The 23,855-nt window shown below is 45.5% G+C and overlaps 1 protein-coding gene across 3 annotated transcripts in view; it reads right to left on the bottom strand.

The window, feature by feature from the left end:
• Window positions 1-23,855, bottom strand: part of Arhgef3 (Rho guanine nucleotide exchange factor 3) — a 283,256-nt gene that overhangs the window by 121,689 nt on the left and 137,712 nt on the right. For all 3 annotated transcript variants that reach the window (XM_041662549.1, XM_041662551.1, XM_041662550.1), the window contains one exon: window positions 18,192-18,254. In XM_041662549.1, coding sequence (XP_041518483.1) covers window positions 18,192-18,254 — 63 coding nt within the window. The remainder of the gene's footprint in view (window positions 1-18,191; window positions 18,255-23,855) is intronic.

Here is a 23,855-nt window from a genome sequence, read left to right on the forward strand (position 1 = left end):
TTTTTCTTTTCCAATTTATATCCCCTTGATCTCCCTTTGGTGTCTTATTGCTCTAGCAAGGACCTCAAGAACTACATTGAATATATATGGAGAGAGTGGACAACCTTGTCTTGTTCCTGATTTCAGTGAAATCCTTAGGAGTTTCTCTCCATTTAGTTTGATGTTGGCTGTTGGTTTGCTGTATAGTGCCTTAATTATGTTTAGGTATATTCCTTGTATCCCTGATCTCTCCAAGACCTTTATCATGAAGGGATGTTGTAAAAAGCTTTTTCGGCATCTAATGAGATGATCATATGGTTTTTATTTTTCAGCTTTTATGGTGTATTACATTGACAGATTTTTCTATGTTGAACCATCCCTGCATCTGTGGGATGAAGCTGACTTTGTCATAATGTGTTCTTGGATTCTATTTGCCTGTATTTTATTTAGTATTTTTGCATCATTGTTCATGAGTGAGACTGGTCTGTAATTCTCTTTCATGGTAATGTCTTTCTGTGGTTTGTGTATCAGGGTAATTATAGCCTCATAAGAGAGTTTGGCAATGTTCCCTCTGTTTCTATTGTGTGGAATAATTTGAGGAGTATTGGTATTAGTTCTTCTTTGAAAGTCTTGTAGAATTCTGAGCTGAAACCATCTGGTCCTGGGCTTTTTTTTTTTGGGGGGGGGAGACTTTTGATGACTGTTTCTATTTCTTCAGCAGTTATAGGTCTGTTTAATTTGCTTATCTGGTCTTGATTTAATTTTGGTAAGTGATATTTAACCAGAAAGTTGTCCATTTCTTTTAGGTTTTCCAATTTTGTGGAGAACAGGTTTTCAAAATATGACCTGATGATTCTCTGTATTTCCTCCATGTCCGTTGTTATATCCCCCTTTTCATTTCTGATTTTGTTAATTTGAATAGTGTCTCTCTGCCTTTTGGTTAATTTGGATAGAGCTTTGTCTATTTTGTTGATTTTCTTGAAGAACCAACTAGTTGTCTCATTGATTCTTTGTATTGTTTTCTTTGTTTCTATTTTGTTGATTTCAGTTCTCACTTTGATTATTTTCTCTTGTCTAGTTCTCTTAAGTGAGTTTGCTTCTTTTTGTTCTAAAGTTTTCAAATGTTCTGTTAATTCACTAGTGTGGGATTTTTCCAGCTTCTTGATGTAGGCGTTTAGTGCTATGACCTTGCCTCTTAACTCTGCTTTCATTGTGTCCCATAAATTTGGGTATGTTGTGTGGCCATTTTCACTGAATTTTAGGAAGTCTTTAATTTGCCCCTTTATTTCTCCCTTGACCCATTGGTGATTCAGGTGAGCATTGTTTCATTTTCACATGTTTGTGAGTTTTCCAGAATTAGTATTACTGTTGACTTCTAGTTTTAGACCATGGAGATCTGATAAGGTACATTGGGTTATTCTAATTTTTTTTTTTATTTTTTGAAGCTTTTGTTGTCACCGAGAATGTGGTCAGTTTTTGAGAAGGTTCCATGAGGTGCTGAGAAGAAGATATATTTTCTGTTTGGATGAAATATTCTATAGAATTCTGTTAAGTCCATTTGAGTCACAACATCTGTTAGTTCACTTATTTCTATGTTCATTTTTTGTCTGATTGACCTGTCCAGTGGTGAGAGGGGAGTGTTGAAGTCTCCCACTATTAAGTGTGTGGGGTTTAATATATGATTTAAGCTTTAGAAGTGTTTCTTTGACTTATGAGGGTGCCCTTGTATTTGGGGCATAGATGTTCAGTATTGAAACTTCCTCCTGATGGATTTTTCCTGTGACTAATATGAAATGACCTTCTTTGTCTCTTTTGACTGATTTTAGCTTGAAGTCTATTTTGTTAAATATTAGGATAGCTACACCAGCTTGTTTCTTAGGTCCATTTGATTGGTTCAATTTTTCCCAACTCTTTACTATGAGACAATGTCTGTCTTTGAGTCTGAGATGCGTTTTTTTGTATACAGAAGAAGGATTGGTTTTGTTTTCATTTTTAATCTGTCAGCCTATGCCTTTTTATAGGTGAGTTGAGTCCATTTACATTAAGGGATATTAATAACCAGTGGTTGCTATCTCCTGTTAATTTAGTTTTCATCGTTGGTGATGTTAATTTGTGCATTTTTTCTTCTTCTTCTGGATTTGCTGTTATGAGATCATCAATTGTCTGTATTTTTGTTGGTGTAGCCATCTTCCTTGAGGTGGAGTTTTCCTTTTAGTATTTTGTGTAGGGCTGGGTTTGTGACTAGGTATTGGTGAAATCTAGGTTTTTCATGGAATACCTTGTTTTGTCCTTCTATGGTGATCAACAGTTTTGCTGGGTATAGTTGTCTGGGCTGGCATCTGTGGTCTCTTAATGTCTGCATAATGCTTGACCATGACCTTCTGGTTTTCACTGTCTCCAATGAGAAGTCAGGTGTAATTCTGATAAGTCCACCTTTATATGTTACTTGGCCTTTTTCCTTTGCAGCTCTTAATATTCTTTCTTTCCTCTGTATGTTTAGTGTTTTTATTATTATGTGGCAAGAGGACTTTTTTGGAGGGATCCAGTTTATTTAGTGTTCTGTAAGCTCTTGTATTTTTTAGGCATATCTTTCTTTAGGTAGGGCAAGTTTACTTCTATGATTTTGTTAAATAAATGATCTGTGCCTTTGAGTTGAACTTCTTCTCATTCTTCTATACCTATTATTCTAAGATTTGGCCTTTTTACATACACACACTCTTATAATGACTGCCAAATGAAAAACAGCAGGATCCAGGAACAAAGTGTATTAGCAGTGGGCTTTCCTCTGGCCATTCTAAAACATAGCCAGATCCACGGGTTCTCATCCACAGCTTGAAATGAAACAAGAGTAAGCCGCAGATCTCCTGACCCTCCTGCGTGCTATGCTGCCATGTGGAAATTTAAAAGGAATCCTACAGAGGGCAAGGAGCATGGGGGGGGGGGTGGCTGTCCTGTAAGAGAGAGATGCATTGGAAATGGAAAACATGCTCTGGCCTCAAGAAACTTTCCACCAATCCAGATGGCTCCTTCTTTGCACCCGGGTCTTCAAGCCAAGCTCCTGTGAGCTGCTCAGGCCCTTGAGAAGGGCAGGAAAGTTCTTCCCTCACACAGTGCTCATGGTCAGACGAAACTAAAGAATTCTATCAGTTTTATTTGCTGGATGGGCAGAGATGGCAGCCCGTTTGTGCCCACAGGACATGGGAACAACCCTGTTTTCACACCTCATATTTCTAGCAGGCCTTGGCCGACCCAGGCTACCCTTGCCCCCTGGGGAACCTCTGATGAGACCAGGTGGCTTAGGAACAGCTGACCAAGCCTTCTTGCCTTTCATTTGGCCCTGATAGTAAATATTTTTAAAGGGCAATGGAATAGTTATTAACACTCCTCCACTGGAAAATGTTTGTGGTCACAGCTGAGTGTGCCCATGACAGCTCCTGACAAAGGACTCCCACATCAGAGAATCAAGTGACATCTTAGAGTCGAACCTCCTCTCGCTTTCCTCAGCACATCTAGCCCGGCCTACTTTACTCCTACGTATCTTTGGGGCTTCGCTTGGTTTTTCTAACAAATCACATAGGGTGTGCTTTTAAAGACAGCCTAATTAAAACATAGTATTTTAATTAAAACCCAGTGTTTGCCAGAAGACAAAAGGCAAAAGACGGCATGTGTCTTCCTCCACCATCCCAGGAGGGAGAGAGACTGCCTGGGAGGAATCTCCACTCAGCAACCAGAAGACTCTTCCCAAACATAGACCACAGCCTTGCTTAGCAGAGACTCCCCACGGCTGAAGTCTTAGGCAGGGCAGAGTCAGGTTCCTGCCCAGCACCTAACAGCTCCATCTGTGTAGGAACAACACAGTCCATCCTACCACAAAGGCTGTGCACCTGTTTTCCCTGCTCACACTTCCTCTCTTCTCCCCGCAGACCTCGTTACTTCCTCTTCTCCAAGGGGCCATCCTTGACCTCTCATGACCAGGCCGCGGTCCTTGGTTAGATTTCCTAAAGAAGCTTCCTCCACATCTGAGGCTTTATTTTCCCTCCCATCGCATCATATCCCTGCTGCGCTGACCGTGAAAACCTTCTCCACCATTGGACCATTAGGGTTGGAATCAAGAATGTCCCCCAAAGATGCTGGGCTAAAACATGGCTGTGTTTTAAATGCTGGGCTTGCACCTGGGCTTTAGGGAAGCAGCCAGACTAGGAGCTCTCAGAGCTCATTTGTAGGGGATGCAATGATGGGTCTACAGTGTGATGAGCGACAGAAACTTGGGCGGTGGGACTTAGTTACACGGAGTGGATTCATCTGTCCCTGTCTCCCCCTTTTTGGCAATCACAAGGTGGACAACCTTTGTTCCACTATAGGCTCCATGCCATGACAGTCTTCCTGCTCAGCCAGGTTCAAAGGAGTGGAGCTGGTCAGCCTCGCCTAACACCGTGTGTGAAAATAAACAAGTGGTCTTTTAAGTTGATTATCTGGGGGGGGGGGGGGTACTTTGTCTGCAATAGAAAGGTAACCCCAAACCTTGACTGGCCTGCTCACCATGAGTGCAGAGAAGGTACAAGACATTGCCCAATCAGTGAGGATATGAATGGACAAGAAACAACCAAATGACATTGACACGACCCGTGAGGACTCTGTTATACTAGAAATGTATTCCACGTCGCAAAAAGCTGTTCCTAAGGGAAGGACTCTCCGTGGCGCTTCCCCACAGATCTGAACTCTGACTTTCTCCCACAGAAGCCCCCATGCCTGTGTGAGACCACATCACATGAACTACAGCATCATCTCAATGTCTACTTAGGTAAACATCGCCCTTCATTCAAACACAGACCCCCCAGGTTTCCCAGGAACCCATCCATCATGTGTAACACGCAGCATCATCTTCCACAAACATGGCTGTTTCGGGAGGTTTCCTCAGCAGACCATGGAAGAAGCCCATCTTTCAGGAACTCTGCCTCCCCATGGGGATGACCAGCAGAGCGGCCAGCACTCATTCCTGGAGGCTGGCAGTCATTTCAAGTTCAGCCATCCCAGTGTCTGGTTATGTGCTGGAGGGAAATCTTCACCGAGGGACACAGCAACGCGTCAAAGTGCCTCATGGCAGACAACGCAATGTTGTGGGGGCACAGGTGCTAGGAATGAGAGTTAGTCCTTCTGCCGCCACACAGAGTGAAATCACAGTGTGGAGAGACGCGTGTACCACAGCCTCCACGAACTCACTCCTTCCTTCTAAGACCCCCATCTCCCAAAGTTTCCCGAATCTCTCAAAGTAGCAGTATTAGCTGAGGAACCACTACTGGAAACATAGACCTCTGGGTGACATTTCAGCTTCAAACTGTAACAGACCCTGAGGCGTGAAGGTTTGTGTGCCTCAAAAGTCATGAACTGAAATTCAACCTCAGCGTGAAGGCATGGGGGGAGACCTCTGGGAGTTGATTAGGTCATGGGGGTGGGGCCCTCATACATGGGGTTAATGCCCTTAAGGAGATCCCAATGAACCCGTATTCTTTTTCTTACACATGAGAGTACAGGAAGCCGACAGCCTGCAACCCTGAAAGAAGCTTTCGCCAGAACACAGCTGTGCCGCCATCCTGTCCTCCCGTCAGTGGCTGATAAGGCAGCCAGGCGATGGTAAATTTTTTAAAGCAGCCTAAACGGATTCTCATTGAAAGTAGACCCGCCTCTGTGAGCTATAAGTGAGTAGTGTTTCTTCTGTGTTACCTGCTGATTTAAACAAAAACCACACAGGAGGCAGGCAGAGAGACAGACAGACAGACCTTGTGCTTAAATTTGGTAAGATTAAGCGGAATGACTCTTCAGTCTACTTCGGTCCTCCTAAGGCCCACTCAGAACTTCTTAGAGTTTTCCACCATCATTGAGGCTTAGAGTTAGGAGCGGCATCTTAGATTATACACACTGTCCCTTTCAAGTCAATTATTCCCACAAGGCAGGAAGGGGTCGGTCTGTCAGAGTCTCAGCATCACTGGCTCAGCATCATAGTTCCCCCATGAGCCATGGGTGAAGGAGACTGGGAAAGAATTCTCCATCTAGTTGAGAGAAGCAGGCATAGCTTCAGCCGCTAAAATGGACGCCCTCATTTGAATGGGATCCTTACAAAGCACACTATGGCATTCCACCATCGACTTAGAACCCAGAATCTGATCTTTCCCTGACCGTGGGTTAGCAAGCACTGGGTGTTGATTGACAGCTCTTTGCAGTCCTCCCACTATGTGATGGACACAGTGAGTGGTGGCAATGTCATTAAAGGGAAAGAAAAAAACAGCCGAGAGCGGCATGTTGCTGATATTCACAGAAAATTTCCAGGTCTACCATGATCCTGAGACACCCTCAAGAGTGGCTGTGGCAGAAGTGGATGGCACCGGCCCTCTATGTGACTGTGCCGATGGCATGCATGCCATATAGCTCCAATAGCCTTCATCTTTCTGCTACTGCCTCAAAGAGGTCCTGCGCTGTTTTCACGATGTCTGCTCAAGTCGAGCTTGATTTTTTCTTGGTTTTTTTTTGTTTTCATTAAAAAAATAAAAGGAACTTAAGGATGTAGAGGAAGAAAGACATTTTTAAAATGCTGCCACGACCAACTGAGTCTTGCTTTCAGTAACTTTCAGAGAAAAACAGGAGGCAATGAAGTAGCCACCCATTTCCTGGTGTTTATCGAACTTAGCCTGTGTCAACTACTGCTCCAGATGTTTAGAATGTGAAAAAACAAAATAAGGTATATTCTAGTGTAGGTAATAAAACATGTATGACTGCGGCACGTCACAGCTTCCACTGTGAGATTTTTAATTTAATTTGCATTTCTATTTTTATTTTTTTTTTATTTTTTGTTTTCTTTATGGGGAGTTGCGAGGGTGGAGGGTGGATATGGAGGGATGGGGAGATGGGTGGGCTTGGGGTGCATGATATGAAATTCACAAAGAATCAATAAAAAGTAAAATAAAACAAAATATATATGGTGTGGCAGGCGAAGGTAAATATTATAAAAAAAAATAAATCCAGGTAAGAGGAAAAAGGGGATCCTAGTGTGAAGGGTGGGATGGATTTGCTATTTCCAATAAGAGGACAGAAAATGCCTTTTATGGACATCTGAAGGAAACTGAGGCAGAAGCCACGGGAGTGACTAACTGACTTTCCACATAGAGAGAAATGACAAATGCAAATGCCCTGAGGTGCAAGGAACTCGCATGGGTAGAGGTCAGGACAATCGGAACACAGGGAAGAAGGAACAGCGTAGCAATCAGTTAAAGAGCAGCACTGGGCTGGGTTTTGACACCAGGAGAAGGTGTCAAAGCCACTGAAAACCAGGGAGGCCCGGGGGGGGGGGGAAGGGGGGGACACAGTAGGACTGGGCTTAAGGAGAGCTGTTGTGTGGTCAGCTGCGAGGAAAGTGGGTAACAGAGAGGCAGGGGCAGAAGCAGGGAAGCTAAGCAGGGGGCCCTAGACTTGTCCAGCCACCAGAGACAATGCCACCGACAACCATCCAGCTGGAGCAGGCGAGTATCGTTTGAGTCTGGACCTGTTTAAAGGCAATCTGCCACACAGTTCTCAGTTCTCATCACATCGTCACAAAGGCTTGGATTTCAGAGAAGCGCCATCAAAGGGAACCAGTGGCGGAGAGTCCTACTGACCAGAAGTCAGAGAAGTGGCTTGTTTAAAACAATCCCTTAACTGGTTTGACTATTAGTACTGAGTGTCAGCTTGGCGGACCAGTCTCTGGCATGTGTGTGAGGGACCTGGATTTGGCCAATGGAGGCAGCAGCACTCTGTAGATTGGAGTCCCTGCCTGCAGGAAAAGGAAATAGTAGCTGAGAATTAGGGTCCATCACTAACTGCTTCCTGCATGTTGGCACCCCATAAACACCTGTCCCAAGCTCCTGCTGCTATGCCCTCCCCATTAGGATGGACCAAACCCTCAAACTGTAAGATAAGCAAGCCTGTCCTTGTAGTGCCATCTCCTTTGTATTTTAATAAATAAAGCTTACCTGAATCAGAGAGTAAAACAGCCCCAGTGGTAACCCTTACAGACCAGGCAGTGGTAACACACACCTTTACTCCCAGTAGCCACAATAGTTACCATAGAAACCGGGTGGTGCCTGCCTTTAATCTCAGCCCTAGAGAAGAATACAAGATGGGAGGAGACAGCTCACAGACACAGTCTCATTCTGAGATTCCTGGAGGCAGGATCACCATTTTTGGACTGGGGTCTAGACTGGGGTCTGCTTTGCTTTTCTAACTTTCAGGTTTAACCCCAATTTCTGTCTCTGAGTTTTTATTAATCGTGCTTCACTTGGCGCCCAAATGTGGGGCTGTTTTACTCTCTGACCTTCAGACAAGCTTTATTTATTATACAAATGAGATGCCGCTGCAAGCCCTCTCCTCTCTGCTTTTGTTAGGCTTTCTGTCACAGAAAGAAGAAAGTGGCTAATACACCAGCGTGGTGGTACAGGCTTGTGATCCCAGCCTCTTAGGAGGTGAGGCCCAGGGCAGCCTGTGCAACTGAGTAGGAACCTTTCTCAAATGAAAAAGCAAAAAGAGAACGGGGGCAAAGCTCAGTGGTGGTGAGTTCAAACCCCAATACCACATGCACACATATGCTCATACGCACACGCATGCATACACACACTCATCTTTTCTCCTCTAAGTGGAGTATTACCCTATAGCAATGTCAAAGGGAAAGGCAGCATGTCACTTCCTTCATGGAGACAGGTGTCAGACACACAGTGAAAAGTAAGACAAAGGAAACAGCTTATGTTAGTGAAACCAGAACATATATACCTAGAACAAAGATGGGCCATGTTACCATGATGAAGTCATATGGGAGAAACTCGATTAGGCAAGAATGGAAGGAAGCCACCGGGATTATTTACATGATCTTTTACGTAACTCCAGGATGCCAGGGGGGAACATATTCCCGTAAACAGTTCAAGGATCTCAGAAAGAGACCTTTTCAAAAAGGCTTATTGTTATTATTTTTTTTTGTGCACATGTGTTTTGCCTGCATGTATGCCTGTGTATATCTGGTGCACAGATGACAGAAAAAGTGTTGGCTCCCCTGGGACTGTGTCGTTACAGATGGTTTGTGAGCTACCATGTAGGTGATGGGAAGCAAACCCAGGATCTCTGCAAGAGCAGCAAGAGCTCCTCCCCACGGAGCCTGCAGAATCCGAGCTCTCCAGCCAGCAGACTCGGAGCTTTAAATGAAGTATACATGGTGGAGACAAAGGAACTTTCCCTCCATCACTCACGGTCACAATCTGCTGAGATCTGCCTTTGGAAATGGTTTTGTTTTTCTCTGATGGCCATGATGTGGAACAGTAAGGGGCAGCGGGAGCAGCACAAGAACTGAAGCGGATGCTTCCGCAGCAGACAAGGAAGTTGGAAAGTATTCAGCAGTCTTCATTTTTATGTTATTTTTTTCCTTCATTACCGCTTGCACTAGAGAATGAGAAATTTCATTGTTCAGATCTGGGATATACTGAACACAACACAACTATTCGTCACTGGAGAATTATGATTTAGAAAGAACATATTCAATGTTTTATGAAATAATAAACAACAGTATAAAAGAAGGAAACATCACTGGTCAGGGTGGGGGATCACTGCGGTATATCCACACAGTGGAATATTTCTAGTGATGAAAACATAGTAAGAGGTCAAAGTTATGAAAGATATCGAGGAAACTGGTGTACATCACTCAGGGAAAGAAACTAATCTGGTAAACGCCACGCACTTTGCGATTCCAACCACGTGACATGTTGAAGAAGACAAAACTGGAAGCGGCAGGCAGCAGCTGTCTCCATTCCTGCTAGGGAAGAGAAGCCAGCAAGTAGGGTTTTTAGCAGTGACCGTGGCTAGTGGGATGCTGGAGCAGGAAGGGGAAGGACACTGGAGCTGAAGAAGCTCAAAGTCAGCCCGGAAAAACAGCAAGACTCCATCCTCAGAATCAACAAGCAAAGAAAGTCTGTGTAAAAGGGTAGGGGCCACTGCAAAGCACAAACCTCAAAGATGCCACATCCTGAAAAGGCTACTACACCTGTCAGACAGTGGTGGTGCACACTTTTAATCCCAGTCTCGGGAGGCAGAGTCAGGCTGAGCTCTGTGAGTTTGAGACCAATCTGGTCTACAGAGGGAGTTCCAGGACAGCCAGGGCTACAGAGACAATCCTTGTCTCGAGAAACCACCACCACCACCACCACCACCACCAAACAACAACAACAACATCAAACAGGCACTACACCCTACCCCTGTCTTTGCATCCACTTATGTCTAAATATCTTTCAAAGAGTTTCCGCTCCCTGGTAACTAAAGTATTCAAATATGTCAGTCTATGTCAGTCTATGGGGGCCATTCTTTTTCGTTGGTTTGTTTTTCCAAGACAGACTGGGTTTCTCCGTGTATCCCTGGTCGTCCTGGAACTCAGAGATCTGCTTCCCAAGTGCGAGGCTTAAAGGCCTGCCACCACCAGCGCCTGGCATGGGCGACATTCTTACTCTAACCACTGCACTGGTATTTTTTGTGTTTACTACAAGCAAGGGGCTAAATTCTTCAGTAAGTTAACTCATTTCCATCCTCACAGCTTTAAGGAAGGAGGTTGATATGATTTCAGTTTTATGGGCGCGTCAAGTTCTGGCCCCAAGCTTCCAAAGACTGTAACTCTGACCAAAATCTAAACAGGCAGTAAAGAGTGCAAGAGCCCTCGCTGAACCTGAACCACGCTGATGTCCTCTCACTGGGAGCCCAAAATGACAGCTGACCTGCAAGCATTGGAGCCCTTAGCATCCGTGAGGCTCTTCAAAGTCCTGGGGTTTCTTTGTCATTGAAAAGTTCATGCATGCATTGCTTGACCTTTGACCTATGAATCCTAATAACAGACCAGACAGAAAGCAAGATGCAATGTGCTTATGTTAATACTTGTCAAAGCTAACGTGCGATGGCAGACTCAGACCAATCTTCTGAAAGTGGGGTTCTTGCTGCCGAACCCGCAAACGATCCTATAGGCAGCATGAACAATAGCGCAGATTACAGATGTGCGCATGCTAACGAAGGCTGATCTCCACAGCCTGCCTGTTCCCTGGGCAACAAGAGCATTGTTAATAACTGCCACATAATTCATCAAGGCCTCCTCTGACTAGGGGCAGGCTAATCTCCCCAGGCTGCAAGCGCCAGAATGGTCAGCAAGGAACAAACCTGCACAAACGGTATCTTTTTTTTTTTTTTTAATTATCTGGACTCTGTGAAAGAGATAAAATAATCGTTCTGTTACTCTGTGTCTGGTTGAACATATTCTAACAGTGAACATGGCTTTTGCTCCATGGAGACAGGAAAGCGTTCTCCCAGCTTACACCAGCATACATTGAGCTGAGTGTCCACGCAACACTACAAGTCACTAGAATAAACAGGGAATGAAGCATGGGTGTGCCTGTCACATCCTTCACAGGGTGCTAATGTGACCAACTAGATGGCCTATCAATCATCCAGCACTCAAACTGCAGAGCCAGAGGCTTTGTGCCCTTTGTCCCTTGTCCTGAGCAGTGTGGAGAAGCTCTGGTTCTGAATCTACAGGCTTTGACTGTGAAGCCGCAGGTCACGTCCAATCCCCAATGTCCTCGTCCTCAGAAAGGGTCAGGGGACCGCTGTGAGACCCGAGTGAGGGCTTGGAAAGCACAGAACTTGTGACTAGCTCAAGCACCTCTCGAGGCCATGCTATTTGCTAATGCAGTAATAAACGTGGTAGCACTAGGATGTGTGGGGCAGACCTGGCTGCTGTGCTGTGTAACCCGTTAGGACCTTTGGGCACGCTATGGCTTCCACATGCCCTTTCCCTCATCCTCGAGGGGTGAGGTATGATGAAGAGCTGAAATGTGAGCAGCCTCAGATCTGCCATGCAGCAAGCGCTCACCTGGCAATGGCAGCGACCACCATGTGTATCTACTGTGAAAGGCTCCAGCAAAGGAGTCCTGCATCCCCGACACTCTGATTCATGCTTACACTGAGGCCGCTCTGATACATCCTTCCGAGGATCCTTCCAAGGATCCCAGACTGAGACTCATTCATTCACGCATTCATGCATTCATCCCAGACATGTTTACGGAGCACCCATGACAAGCACTGTTTGCCGTGAGAGGTCACGGGTTGTCAGTAAACTTGTTAAGGAGCATGGCTGTACCACATGCTGTAAGAAATTCAGGACAGTCTGCTGAATGAGCAGAGTCTAAAAGATCTCCTAGCATTAAGCGTCTGGATAAATCCATTAATCTTAGCTTCTGTCCTCGAATGTTTAAATCCTACCTTCTTTTCCTCTTATAATGCTCCGACTTTCCCCAATGTTTCTCTCCTCCCTCCTTTCAGTCATCTATGCAATGGAAGAGATGCTAAGCCTATCTTTAGCCAATGTTTACTGAGCATCTACAATGGGTTAAGGCCTGGGCGGGTGCTGAGTATGGGTTAAGGCAGAACACAAGCTTCCTGCAAAGAGCTCTATGACTGTCTGGGAAGAATGAGAAGCCAGCAGGCCTCCCAACACTGGGTGATAATGGCTATGGCAGGAACACACCTGTGATGGTGGGATGATTGGGAAGACAGAGGGAGGAGCACAAGGAACGCTGAGAAGTTTTGGTTGGCAGCCAGATGTGAAGGACTCGTGGGTGAGAGTCCGGGGAAGTGCTAGGTGAAAAGCGTGTATTCCAGACATAGGGGATAACACGTACAAAGGCCCAGAGACGAGACGGAGCCTAACAACTTTGAGAAACTGTACAAGCATCAGGCGAAAGGCAGGACAGGTAGGCAGGGCTCAGATGGTGCCTGCTTTGGGAGCACTTGAGGAGTCTGGGACCTGAAGATGGGGATTATAAACTGCCTGGCGGTAAATGAATACAGGTCAGGACTCAGGCACACACGTTATGGGCTCCATTATGGAGGGAGCCCTGATGTTACTCCTCTGCACAGAGGGGACCTGTTTCTCACCTCTCATTAGGAGAGAGAGACAGCAAGATCTGAGTATGTCTAGACGCCTCACAGGGGACAGACGAGGTACGGTCACAGCTAAAAGAATTCAAAAGCATGAGGTGTGGTACACACTTACAGGAGCTTCAGGAGGGTTTATCTTGGTCCCTGTCCATTGGCAAAGAAAATACAGGAAGAATGTGAACTCTGACTTGCACACACCCCTCCACCCTGGTCAAATCTCAGGTCCATACATCGCCTTTCACAGAGAAGCCTCACTAGGATTGAAAGGAAGGATCACTGCCGGCCTCATTGTCACCAGTCAAGAGGGCCCTCTGAAGGACAGGGACAAATGTCTACAAGCACCTCCCAGACTTAGCATGGAACGGTGATGCTTCATGAAGAGGGATGGGCCTGAGAAACTGAGAATGAGCCTCTCCTGCTAGGCTCTACAGAAAACACTCAGCATCCCCAAGCTTAGCTTTCACCTCTCACTGGCAGAAGGGACACAGGCTGCTCAGGGGCTATCACCAGGGAGCCAGGCAGTCCACATCTTGGACTTCATCCTGCTGTGTAAAAGGGATTACACAAGCATGTTCCTGGATGCCCAGCAGTGTTATTTATAACAGAGAAAGGTCTGTGCTCACATAAATTCCTAAGAAAGGATGGGTTGAATGAATCCGATGACTTCATTTGACAATGTAGTTTTTTGAAACAGTGTTTTTAAAAGAATATTATGGGATGCAGTGATGCACTCTCAAACAGTAAGTGCAAAGTCCCAAAATAAATTAATACGCACCATGATCCCAACTTTTAAAACTATATTGCATATGGGGCTGCAAGATGGCATTTGCTACCAAACCTGATGAGTTGGGCTCAGTCCCCAGGACTCACACAGGGGTAGGAGTGAACCAACTCCTGTAAATTGCCTTCTGACCGCCACATACGTGCCACAGCATGTGTGTACACATACACGCATACATACAAACAAATAGAAATTTAAAAAATCATATGTGCTTATAGAAACTTAAAAGGCTGGCTTATAATACATACAGCATTTAGGAACATGTGGATGTCATAAGTTTGTGGACACAGAAGACAGCAACAGACATCAAACCCAATGGCACAGCAGCCTTGCAAAGGAACTACTTCCTCGGTTTCACTGCTGCCCTTCAGTGTGTCCGAAACAGTATCACTTTATTCTGTTCTGTATGTCTGAAATATTTATGCAACGCAAACATTAGAAAGAGGCATGAATAATGACAGGAAGGCAACATGCCAAAGCACAGCTGCTGCTTTGTGGTGGGTCCATCGAGTGTCTGACTCTTCACATTTCCCTAAGCTTCCACAGTGAACCCCTGTTCACCTTTCCTAGGGCACCATCACTGGGCTACTCTTTTATGCCCAGCCCAGGCGCATTGGCTGCAGGCAGAGCTGAGTTCTTGTGTGGGGGCACAGCTGGTCTCCTGACAAAGCCTTCACGAGACATCGAGAACCCAGCTAGCTCCCCACTCACGCAATCTCTCAGCCGTTAGGATTTAAACCAGCAAACTGCAGAGGGCCGGTACTTCCTTTCCAAGCTCAGCCCACGCGCATCCTCTGACGTGAGAAGGGATTTGGAGGCGGCTGCCAGTACCCTGCAAATGGCTCTCAAAAATACATGCTGCCTTATGTTTTGTTTCTGAAATAGTCTGTGCTCTATGCTCTCCGGAAGCTGGAGGCTCAATTCAATTCATTGGAGGATCAATTCAAGTGGCGGAGAAAATAAGACATTAATTATTTTGCCAACTATGGAGACATTCCTGTCCCAACTGAAGAACGATTCTTTGGAGACAGGTCATCCTCCCCTGGTCTTCAGGATCTTCTTAAAGTAGTGCTCGATGGACAGGCTTGGCCAGGGTCCACAAATGCCGGGGAATCACAGTGATTTAAGAGGTTGCTAGACAGTTTAGGCTAGCCTCAAACTTACAATTCTCCTGCCTCTGTCTCCTAAATGCTGGGACTGACTGCATATGTGTGCATGGACTGCAAACATTCAGCTTGGTGGTTTACTTACTTACTTACTTACTTATTTATTTATTTATTTATTATGTATACAATATTCTGTCTGTGTGTATGCCTGCATGCCAGAAGAGGGCACCAGAACTCATTATAGATGGTTGTGAGCCACCATGTGGTTGCTGGGAATTGAACTCAGGACCTTTGGAAGAGCAGGCAATGCTCTTAACCACTGAGCCATCTCTCCAGCCCCCAGTGGTTTACTTCTTAATCAATGGATAAATTCACCAGTGCAAACAGTTCCTAGCTTTTTACATACAAATGTGTTTCTTTAAAAGGGGTACGCCTTAGGTCTCTCTCTCTCTCTCTCTCTCCCTCTCTCTCTCTGTTTCTCTCTTGGTGTGTGTGTGTGTGTGTGTGTGTGTGTGTGTGTGTGTGTGTGCGCGCACACGCGCGCGCACATGTCTGTCTCTCTGTCTGTCTCTAATTCTAGAATATTTACTAAAAGTGCCCTGTGTTCTCAGCATTAGGCGAGAACTGAGTGGGAATCTGACTACTGACCCCTAAAAATGCCCATCCTCTTATCTAGTAGCCTCTTGTTCAAAGCACACATGCCGTGGCCGTATTACCACGTAGGAAGTGGAATCAAAACTGACAAGTACCTTTCTCACTTTCCTAACCCCTCATATCCTCCACCAGGAGCAACTAACTGAAAGCCCCCCTTCTCCCCCGACACTTTCCACTTACACACAGCAATAGGGTCAAAACAACTCTTCAGCTGGTTGTGACACTGCCTTAGTCCCTGCTTCAGAGGCAGGAGGATGGCCTGAGTTACCAGGTCAATGGCCTCTTGGGGCGAAATTATGAACTATCCACAACAGAAGCAGCACCTCTTCAGGGCTGCTGCTGTGAGGGTTCTCCTGGACATCACCACTCGGATGCACAAAAACAAAGAAAGACTATTTCCTCACCAGAGTAACTGATTCACTGCGCTCAGAGCTTAGATATCGTTGCATTTATGGTGAGACAGCTTCTCGTGGGTGGCTCCACCCACCACTTAATTCAGTTTAGCTCATCTGAGTGCACACGGGGTGGCAGGTTTGAAGTGAGAAACTCCCCTCCTGGCCATGCTCGGTTATGTCACACTTCCTGTTCCCTCTATATGACTCTAAGGTCAGTGGAACTTTCAACACAGCCGTCTCGTGCCCTATAATACCTTCCAGGTCTCTAATGTGTACAATTGTTATATATGGCAGTAAATGGAGGAACTCCAACCTAGGTTCTGGAGATCTGCTTGCCAAGACTCAGACAAAAAGCCAAGTAAAACCGAAAGAAATGGCTGAACCCCTAAAATAGCCCCTTTAGTGAAATGGGTAGAATTTTCTTGTATAAAATCTAATTACTGTGACAAAGCATGATGCATGAGTTGATCAAGATAAGAGGAAACATCTGAAATTGCACAGGGGATAATCATCATCTAGAAATTATTCATTAGCTGAAGCCTAGGCGACCTGAATAAGAAGACAAGGCAAAACCAAATCGAATTTAAAATTGCCAGTAACCCTTTCTGCTCAAGGTCAGCAGCTCTCTGATAAAACGCATTTGGAGACATGCATTTCTGAACACGAAATACCACCCTGAAGCTGAGAAAACCGTGTGCTGATACAGGATCTTAGAAATGCCTGGATAAAAGTCCTGCCCAGCACCCAGGTGGCTACAACTTTATCAGCACCCAAGGACACTGAAATGCATGAAGGCTAAAGACTTTGGAGATCTGGACAGCCTTTGGATTCTAAAAGTTTGACAAAATTAAACATATCCAAACAAGCAAAAAAAAGTCTTATTGCTGATGAGAGAAGTTCCATAGCTTCGCCTGTCAATAAGACAATATCCAATGAATAAAGAAAACCCCAGAAGAACGGCTTTCTGTCTTGTTACCATGGCAACCTAGTAAACTAACCCAACTCCGTCAATCTGATGGTGTTAAAGACTAGGATAGATAAGCACCATATGGTGAAATAAAGATGCATCATTAGCAGTCAGCTCAAGATCATTCCACCAAGACTGTTACATCAGGAAATTTGGAAATAATTAAAAATAGCTAAAAGAGCATTGTTCATATTGGCAAATAAATGACATTAAATGAGAACCCAATAATTTATACTCAAAGAGCTTCCCATTTTCACAATGATTTTAGAAGACCGATTGTCCAACTAAACGGAGAAGCTGAGGCACAGACAGTGGAAGTGGCTTGACCAAGGTTCCACTGCTAAATATTGGAGCCGTCATATATCATAGACTGCTTTCACGGTCTCTGTCGGAAACACCACAGTGTTACATGGATCTACGCTGCACAAAGGGTGAACCACGTGTCTAAGATGAATAACTAGGAGGACAGGAGGAACCTGGGGGGCCTCAGCTCCCACTCTAGCTCCCAGCCTGGATAAGAAATGGAACACACTCTCAAGGAGGCTTCTCAATTGAGTCAGTCACAGGACAGAGTCCGTGAATAGGAAGTCATCAAAACGAAACATCTAGGAAATCCAAAGGACGTTTCCAACCTCTGACATCACAAGCATTTAACCACCAAGTCACTGAGCCTCTTCTGCAAGCTGTGCTTTTGCAGAAAAGCACAACACAGCGGATGTTTATTGGGCACTTAGCAGCTGGCAGGTATTACGCTTGCCTTTCTCATCTTCACTGTCTTATTTGACTCCAAAGTCACAAGGAGTCTTTTCAGCCTCATTTTCCAGGTGAGGAATAACTCCACATAAATGCTGAGTCCAGAATCTTCACTAAGATCTGCTGAACCCAGAGCCATTCACTTTAGCACACTATCAGAATCGTGTTTTAGCCTTTGGGTAAACCTGCTACTAGGATTTCCATCAAGTCACTGACTCCACCCACGTCTTAAGGGAGAAACAACTGCTCTATCTTCTTGAACCAGCCTTTCAAACTGCACAGTGGGATTAATGTAGATTCTACCCAGATGCCTAAGTCTTGAATTCATTTTATAAGGGAAAAAATATGTGGACAATAAACAAGTTGGCTTGACATTCAAGTTGGCTATACAACTGTCTCTAGTAAAATGGAGACGAGATAAAAACGAGAAAATCCTGTTGGCGACAACTCCACAGTCGGAAGATGGTAACCCACTTTAAGTGCACAGCATGGTAACAAATTACATCCACGCTAAGAATAGAGCTGCCATGGTGTGCAGGGGAGGAGTGGGAGGTAGAAAGGACCAAACTTACACTTATGTCAAGACTGCACAGGCTGATGGCGTCTTCATCCTGAGCACTCTGCTTTCGCTTCCGCTGCAAAACAGATGGAAAAACAATTTAGACAGGACTGTGGGTCTAATCAGGAAAGAAAAGCACTCAAATAGTGCACGCAACCTATCTCACTACCATCATCCACCCAAAAGCTTCAGCCAAGGACACATGGTAGTCGGTTCAAGAACCATGGGGAATTTTTTTTTTTTAAATATTTATTTATTTATTATGTATACAATGTTCTGTCTGTGTGTATGTCTGCAGGCCAGAAGAGGGCACCAGACCTCATTCCAGATGGTTGTGAGCCACCATGTGGTTGCTGGGAATTGAACTCAGGACCCTTAGAAGAGCAGGCAACGCTCTTAACCACTGAGCCATCTCTCCAGCCCAGAACCATGGGGAATTAATAAGCTCTGAGGTAAGGTAATTGGTTTATATTATTATCATTCATGTCAACACACACACACAGACACACACACACACACACACACACTGTCTCTCTCTCTCTCTGTCTCTCTGTATTTTTTATTTAAATGTTTCCATATAACATTTAGAAATTTAGATAGTAGGGTCTAGTTCTGACTGACTTGGAAGAACAGATCAGAGAGGAAAGAAAATCTAATTTCCTTGGAAATACCTGTTCTAAATCTTGTACTGGGCCATGATGTACTCAAAGGCCACATTCTGAAAATAAACTTAAACATTGTCTCCAACCTTTCCACTGAAAGTCATAAAAACTGACACTTAGGGATGGAGATAGGGTAGCTAGATAGTAGACATTTGCCTAGATCATAGAATTCGATCTCCAGAAACACATACATACACACACACACACACACACATACACACACACACACACACATTTTAGAATCAGAAAAGTCATTATTCTACTACAGATATTTCAAATGAATTTATGGCAACACAACTAAATTAGATGCAGAAATATATTTTCCCCTTTATAAAGCACCAAAGACATCTATCTATAGACTACAAGAAAGCACATCCAAGATATGCTCAGCTGTCTTCAGCATCCTCAGGTCTGACTGAGCCAAGTATTTCTTGGGTCCTCAAATCTGTAGTTCTGCTGCTTAGAAGAAAAGCTACTGGAAGACCAGGATGACTGGTGTGACGTCACAAGACTGTCTGGAGAGGTTTGGAGTCTATAACACCAAAGAAGCCCACCTCCTTCTCATTCAGAACTCTGAATTTGCACAAAGGCAAGGCTTGAACAGCAACCAGAACTGTCCATGATCACTTGAACAAAGGCTTGCTGAGCAGGTATCTACTAGGTGCCAAGCTCCGTGTTTGCTTCTGGGAAGGCAGGGGTCGGCCATTCCCATGGCTAAAGGATACACATCCATGCAAGAGAAACACAGCAAATATGATTTGCCTACTCTAGACCCCAGGAAAGTCATTTCATTTTTCTCAACTCCAAGGTTGGGATGGCAGGGTGGCGGTGATATCAGTCCTCAAGAAAGGAAAATAAATATATCCTTGGTTTTCCTGTGGTGCTGGGTGTCAAGCCCACGGCTTTATGAGCCTAGGTGAGCAGAGCAGAACACCAGCACATACCATTGGTGCTCTGAGAGTAGGCCGGAGAGTCTGGAGTGCAGTGATGGAGGAATTCTTACAGGAGGATGCCCTCTATAGCATTGAATAAAGCATCAGACAAGGATGGGGATGGACTGGGGTTTCTTTTTATACAGCCAGCTACTAAGCTCTTGGCATCAGCATCTCAAGGATTCTGTGGCAGTCTGAGCCACTTCAGTGTGAAAGCTTAGAGGCCCCACAACTCCGTTACCCTAGAGGACCACCCCCCCCTTCAGCCTCCCAATCAGCTAAGGTTACAGGCATGTACTCCTGCATCCAGCCAATATGGTAACTTTTTGAGATGGGTATAGCAAGAAATAGTTCCCATTGTACAGGTTGATAAACTGAGGTTGGCAGAGATCAGCAATTTGCTGGAAGTTACACGCTATGCTATGATACTCCAAATTCAGGATTCTACTTCCAAAGGCAAACCCTTCACACTCAGTTGACAGCATTGTGGCAAGGGTGCACATCTTACCCACCACTGGGAACGTTTGGTGGGGTCTTCTACTTGGAATACTTGCCCTAAAAATGCATAGCAGGGCAAGAAGGCAGATGTGTGTCAACCAGTAACGTGTGCTAAGTGTAGCAACAGCTGCAGGGAGGTTCGGCTGCTTAGAGGAACCCAGGCCCTCTAAGGTTTAGCTGTTCCTGCTTTGAGATATGCTGCAGTACAGAACCTGGGACCCTGATGGGGTGGAGCAGGAAGAAACTCAAGTGTCAGATATTATCTATAAAGCCAAACCAGGACTCACCAGGCCCGCCCACTGTGGGCACCACAGATGAGGCATGTGGTATCTGGAACAAGTGGCAGGCCCTGTGCAAGCCTGGAGTAAAAGCGACACAGCCGTGTGACATGACTTGGAATTGTCAGGTCACCTATTTTGTGATGTACAAATTCTGTCCCTAAGGCCCAAGTATTTTGTCAGAGTACACAGTTCTCTACAGAAGCTGGCTGGTGAGGAGGACAGCAGAGGAGGCATCTTTTCTCACCAGCACTTCTAGAACCCACATGTTACCCAGTATTGGAACCTGGGACCCAGCCCCTAACCCTCGCCACCAGCCCAGCTCTGACAGACATTTCCATAGGCTTCAAGAGTTAAGTCTGGCCATCAGATGTCCTTTGGTAGCCCTTTCAATAATGATAAAGTCAGTTACTCTAAGAATGGTCTTTAAAAAGCCACATGGCGAGGCATGGTGGCACACGCCTTTAATTCCAGCACTTGAGAGGCAGAGGCAGGTGGAACTCTGTAAGTTCAAAGCCAGCATGGTCTACACAGTGGGTTCCAAGACAGCCAGGGCTACACAGTGAGACCCTGTCTCAAAACAAATACACAAACAGGAAGGAAGGAAGGAAGGAAGGAAGGAAGGAAGGAAAAAAAGAAAGAAAGAAAGAAAGAAAGAAAGAAGAAAGAAAGTCACAGCACACATGGGTGCTGGGAGAGATGGCTCAGCAGTTAAGAGCACTGGCTGCTTAAATTTCAAGCACCCACATAGTTTACAACAGTTCCAGAGGATCCAACACCTCTGGCCTCGGCATGCACCAGGCACACATGTGCTTATAAGACATACATGCAGACAAAACATTAACACATAAAATAATTTTTAGTTGTCGTTTTCTAAAGGAACCCCACACATATTACTAGATAAAAGCTGCATGGATTTTGAGAGAAGGATTTCTTGTCAATTCTCATTACACAGGAAAATGACTAGCCACCGCTGGCAACAAACAAGCCAGAAGGATTTTTTGTTTTTATGTTTTTAACGATAGGGTCTCACTATGTGACCCTGACTGATTTGGGAGTCACTATGTACACCAGGCTATCTCCTGACTGCAAGCGAGTATCACCACAGCCAGCTAAGTAGTTGGGAGCTGGAACTCTAAGTCAGAAGCAAAAACTTCACAAAGCATCATTTAGTCCTTGCTCAATCCCTTTCTGTTCGCTGAGCACTTCTGTACCAAAAGCTGCTCTGGGACCTGGAAATTGGCATGGACAAGGCATCTCCCTGATTACTAACTGGGAGCAAAAGGAAGCTAAAGGATTCACATTGTGGTTTCTACTGTGAATGAGTCAGGCAAGGCAGGGGTCAGATACTGGGTAATCTTGCTCTCTAGCGATTGACTTTGTATGCACCTATGCGCCCATGTGTGCGGAGGTCACAGCCCAACATTGGGTATCTTCTCCAGTCACTTTCAATCTTCCAATTCAGTATTTTTAATTATTGGGGGGGGGGGTATATGTAGGGCCCATAGAGGCCAGAGACACTGCATCTCCCTGAAACTGGGGTTATCGGAGGTTGTGAGACACCTGGGACCTGAACTCGGGTCCTCTGCAAGAGCAGTCTATGATCATAACAAATGAACATCTCTGCAACCTTTCTACTGTTTGTTTGTTGAGACAGACACTTTCATAAACCTGAAGTTTGCTGGTTGGCTAGACTCGTTACCCAGCAAACCCTAGGAATCTCTGTCTCCACAACCCAGAGCTGGATTACAGGCATGAGCTGCTGCACCTGGCTTTTATGTGGATGCTAAGAATGGGACGCGGGGCCTAGTGTTTGCATAGAACCTGGTATAAGACTGCCTGATTTCTGTAGCCTGCATCTTTTGAGAGGCTTTGTTCTCTTCACTGTAGCAGAACGAGACCACTTGTTTGTCCCCAGCCTCCAACTCCAGAGAGACACGAGTGAAAGGAGAGAAAGGACCACACGGGCACCCACTCCAGCTCAGTGGACCCTAGGAAGGAAGGTGTGCAGGGGAGCAGCTGCACAAACGCACTCCAAACCTAAGTAGGACGGGAGTTTCCCAAATACTCATACTCATGAACAATTCATGGACAACAACACCAGCCAGAACCAAGCCGCAGAGATACCGAAGTTGAGCGACAGCACCTGTTACGGTCTAATCAGACCCATAACAAAGGTGACACTTGAGCCTATTAAACATTTACCACGTGTCTCTCGCAGACAGACTTATCTGAAGAAGCTCATTTGAGCCTGAAACCACACTATGAGGCAGGTGGGAACTAGAGAGTTCTCCATTCTGCAAGCTCTGAGCGGCTAAGATTTGTCTAGGGTTTTATAATCAGCAAGTGGAGGGGCCTGAATCCAACCTAGGTCTGCATGACTCCATGCTTAGCAGTCCCTATCACTCATGGTGTCCTGCACCCAACCCTGGGAACGGCACATGTGACCTGCAGAGGGTGCACAGTGTACAACAGGTGAGGACAACAGAGACACTGTGGTGACTACCTGGAGACCCTAGGACTCTGTCCATACTGAGTTCTTTCTGGGGTCTTGTCAGGTTTCAAGCACTGGCGCTGCTGTCTCTGCCTGCTCTGGGGTCACAGTCACTTTACTTCTGTAGGTCGTAAGCCACCAACAAATCAGCCGGGAGCGTCTGGGCAGGAAGGTGATTGTGTGTTCAGGTATCCACACACTTGTTCTGATGATTTCCAGCCAATTGGAGGAGCCAGTCCCACCCTGCCACTTCTTCAGGTTTACTGAAGCGAGGCTGTCACCCACTTCCCTGTCAACTCTAAGAAAGCCGCTGGGGTAGGCCCAGCAACTGCAGGAGTCTCTCTCCAATTTCAGCACATAGTTCTACGGGCTCCTCCCCGGTACCCTGTGCTGAGCAGATTGGGGAATAATTTCTGAATGGTGATTCAATAAACAAAGCAAAAAGAATGAAGGAAGAGGACCTGTGTTCTTGAGGGAACAACTCACCCCTCCTGCCAAACACCTGGCCCAAATCAAATCAAAACCCCAACGCCAAGCTTCTTACTGTTCCGATAAAAGAGAGCATTTTCCTTAGCAGAAGGGGCATGGCTTTTCTTTAAAAATACAAATCACAGTAGTGCAGACCTTGGCCCAAGGGGAACCTTGGTGAGCTCCATGCCTCCTGCAGGAAGGAGGCTCTAATGTGCTCAAAGAAAGTCACTTCTCAGCCATGCTGCTTGCCCGTGCCTAGTACCTGAGCCAAAGGAAGACATGATTTCTGTTCCTCTAAGCCTTGCCAGTGGCTAAGAGGGGAAGAAGAGCAGCTGACTTCAG

Source organism: Microtus oregoni, unplaced genomic scaffold, assembly GCF_018167655.1.
Source record: "Microtus oregoni isolate MIOR12 unplaced genomic scaffold, Mior012 000013F_ref0000133, whole genome shotgun sequence".
Taxonomy (NCBI): Eukaryota; Metazoa; Chordata; class Mammalia; order Rodentia; family Cricetidae; genus Microtus; species Microtus oregoni.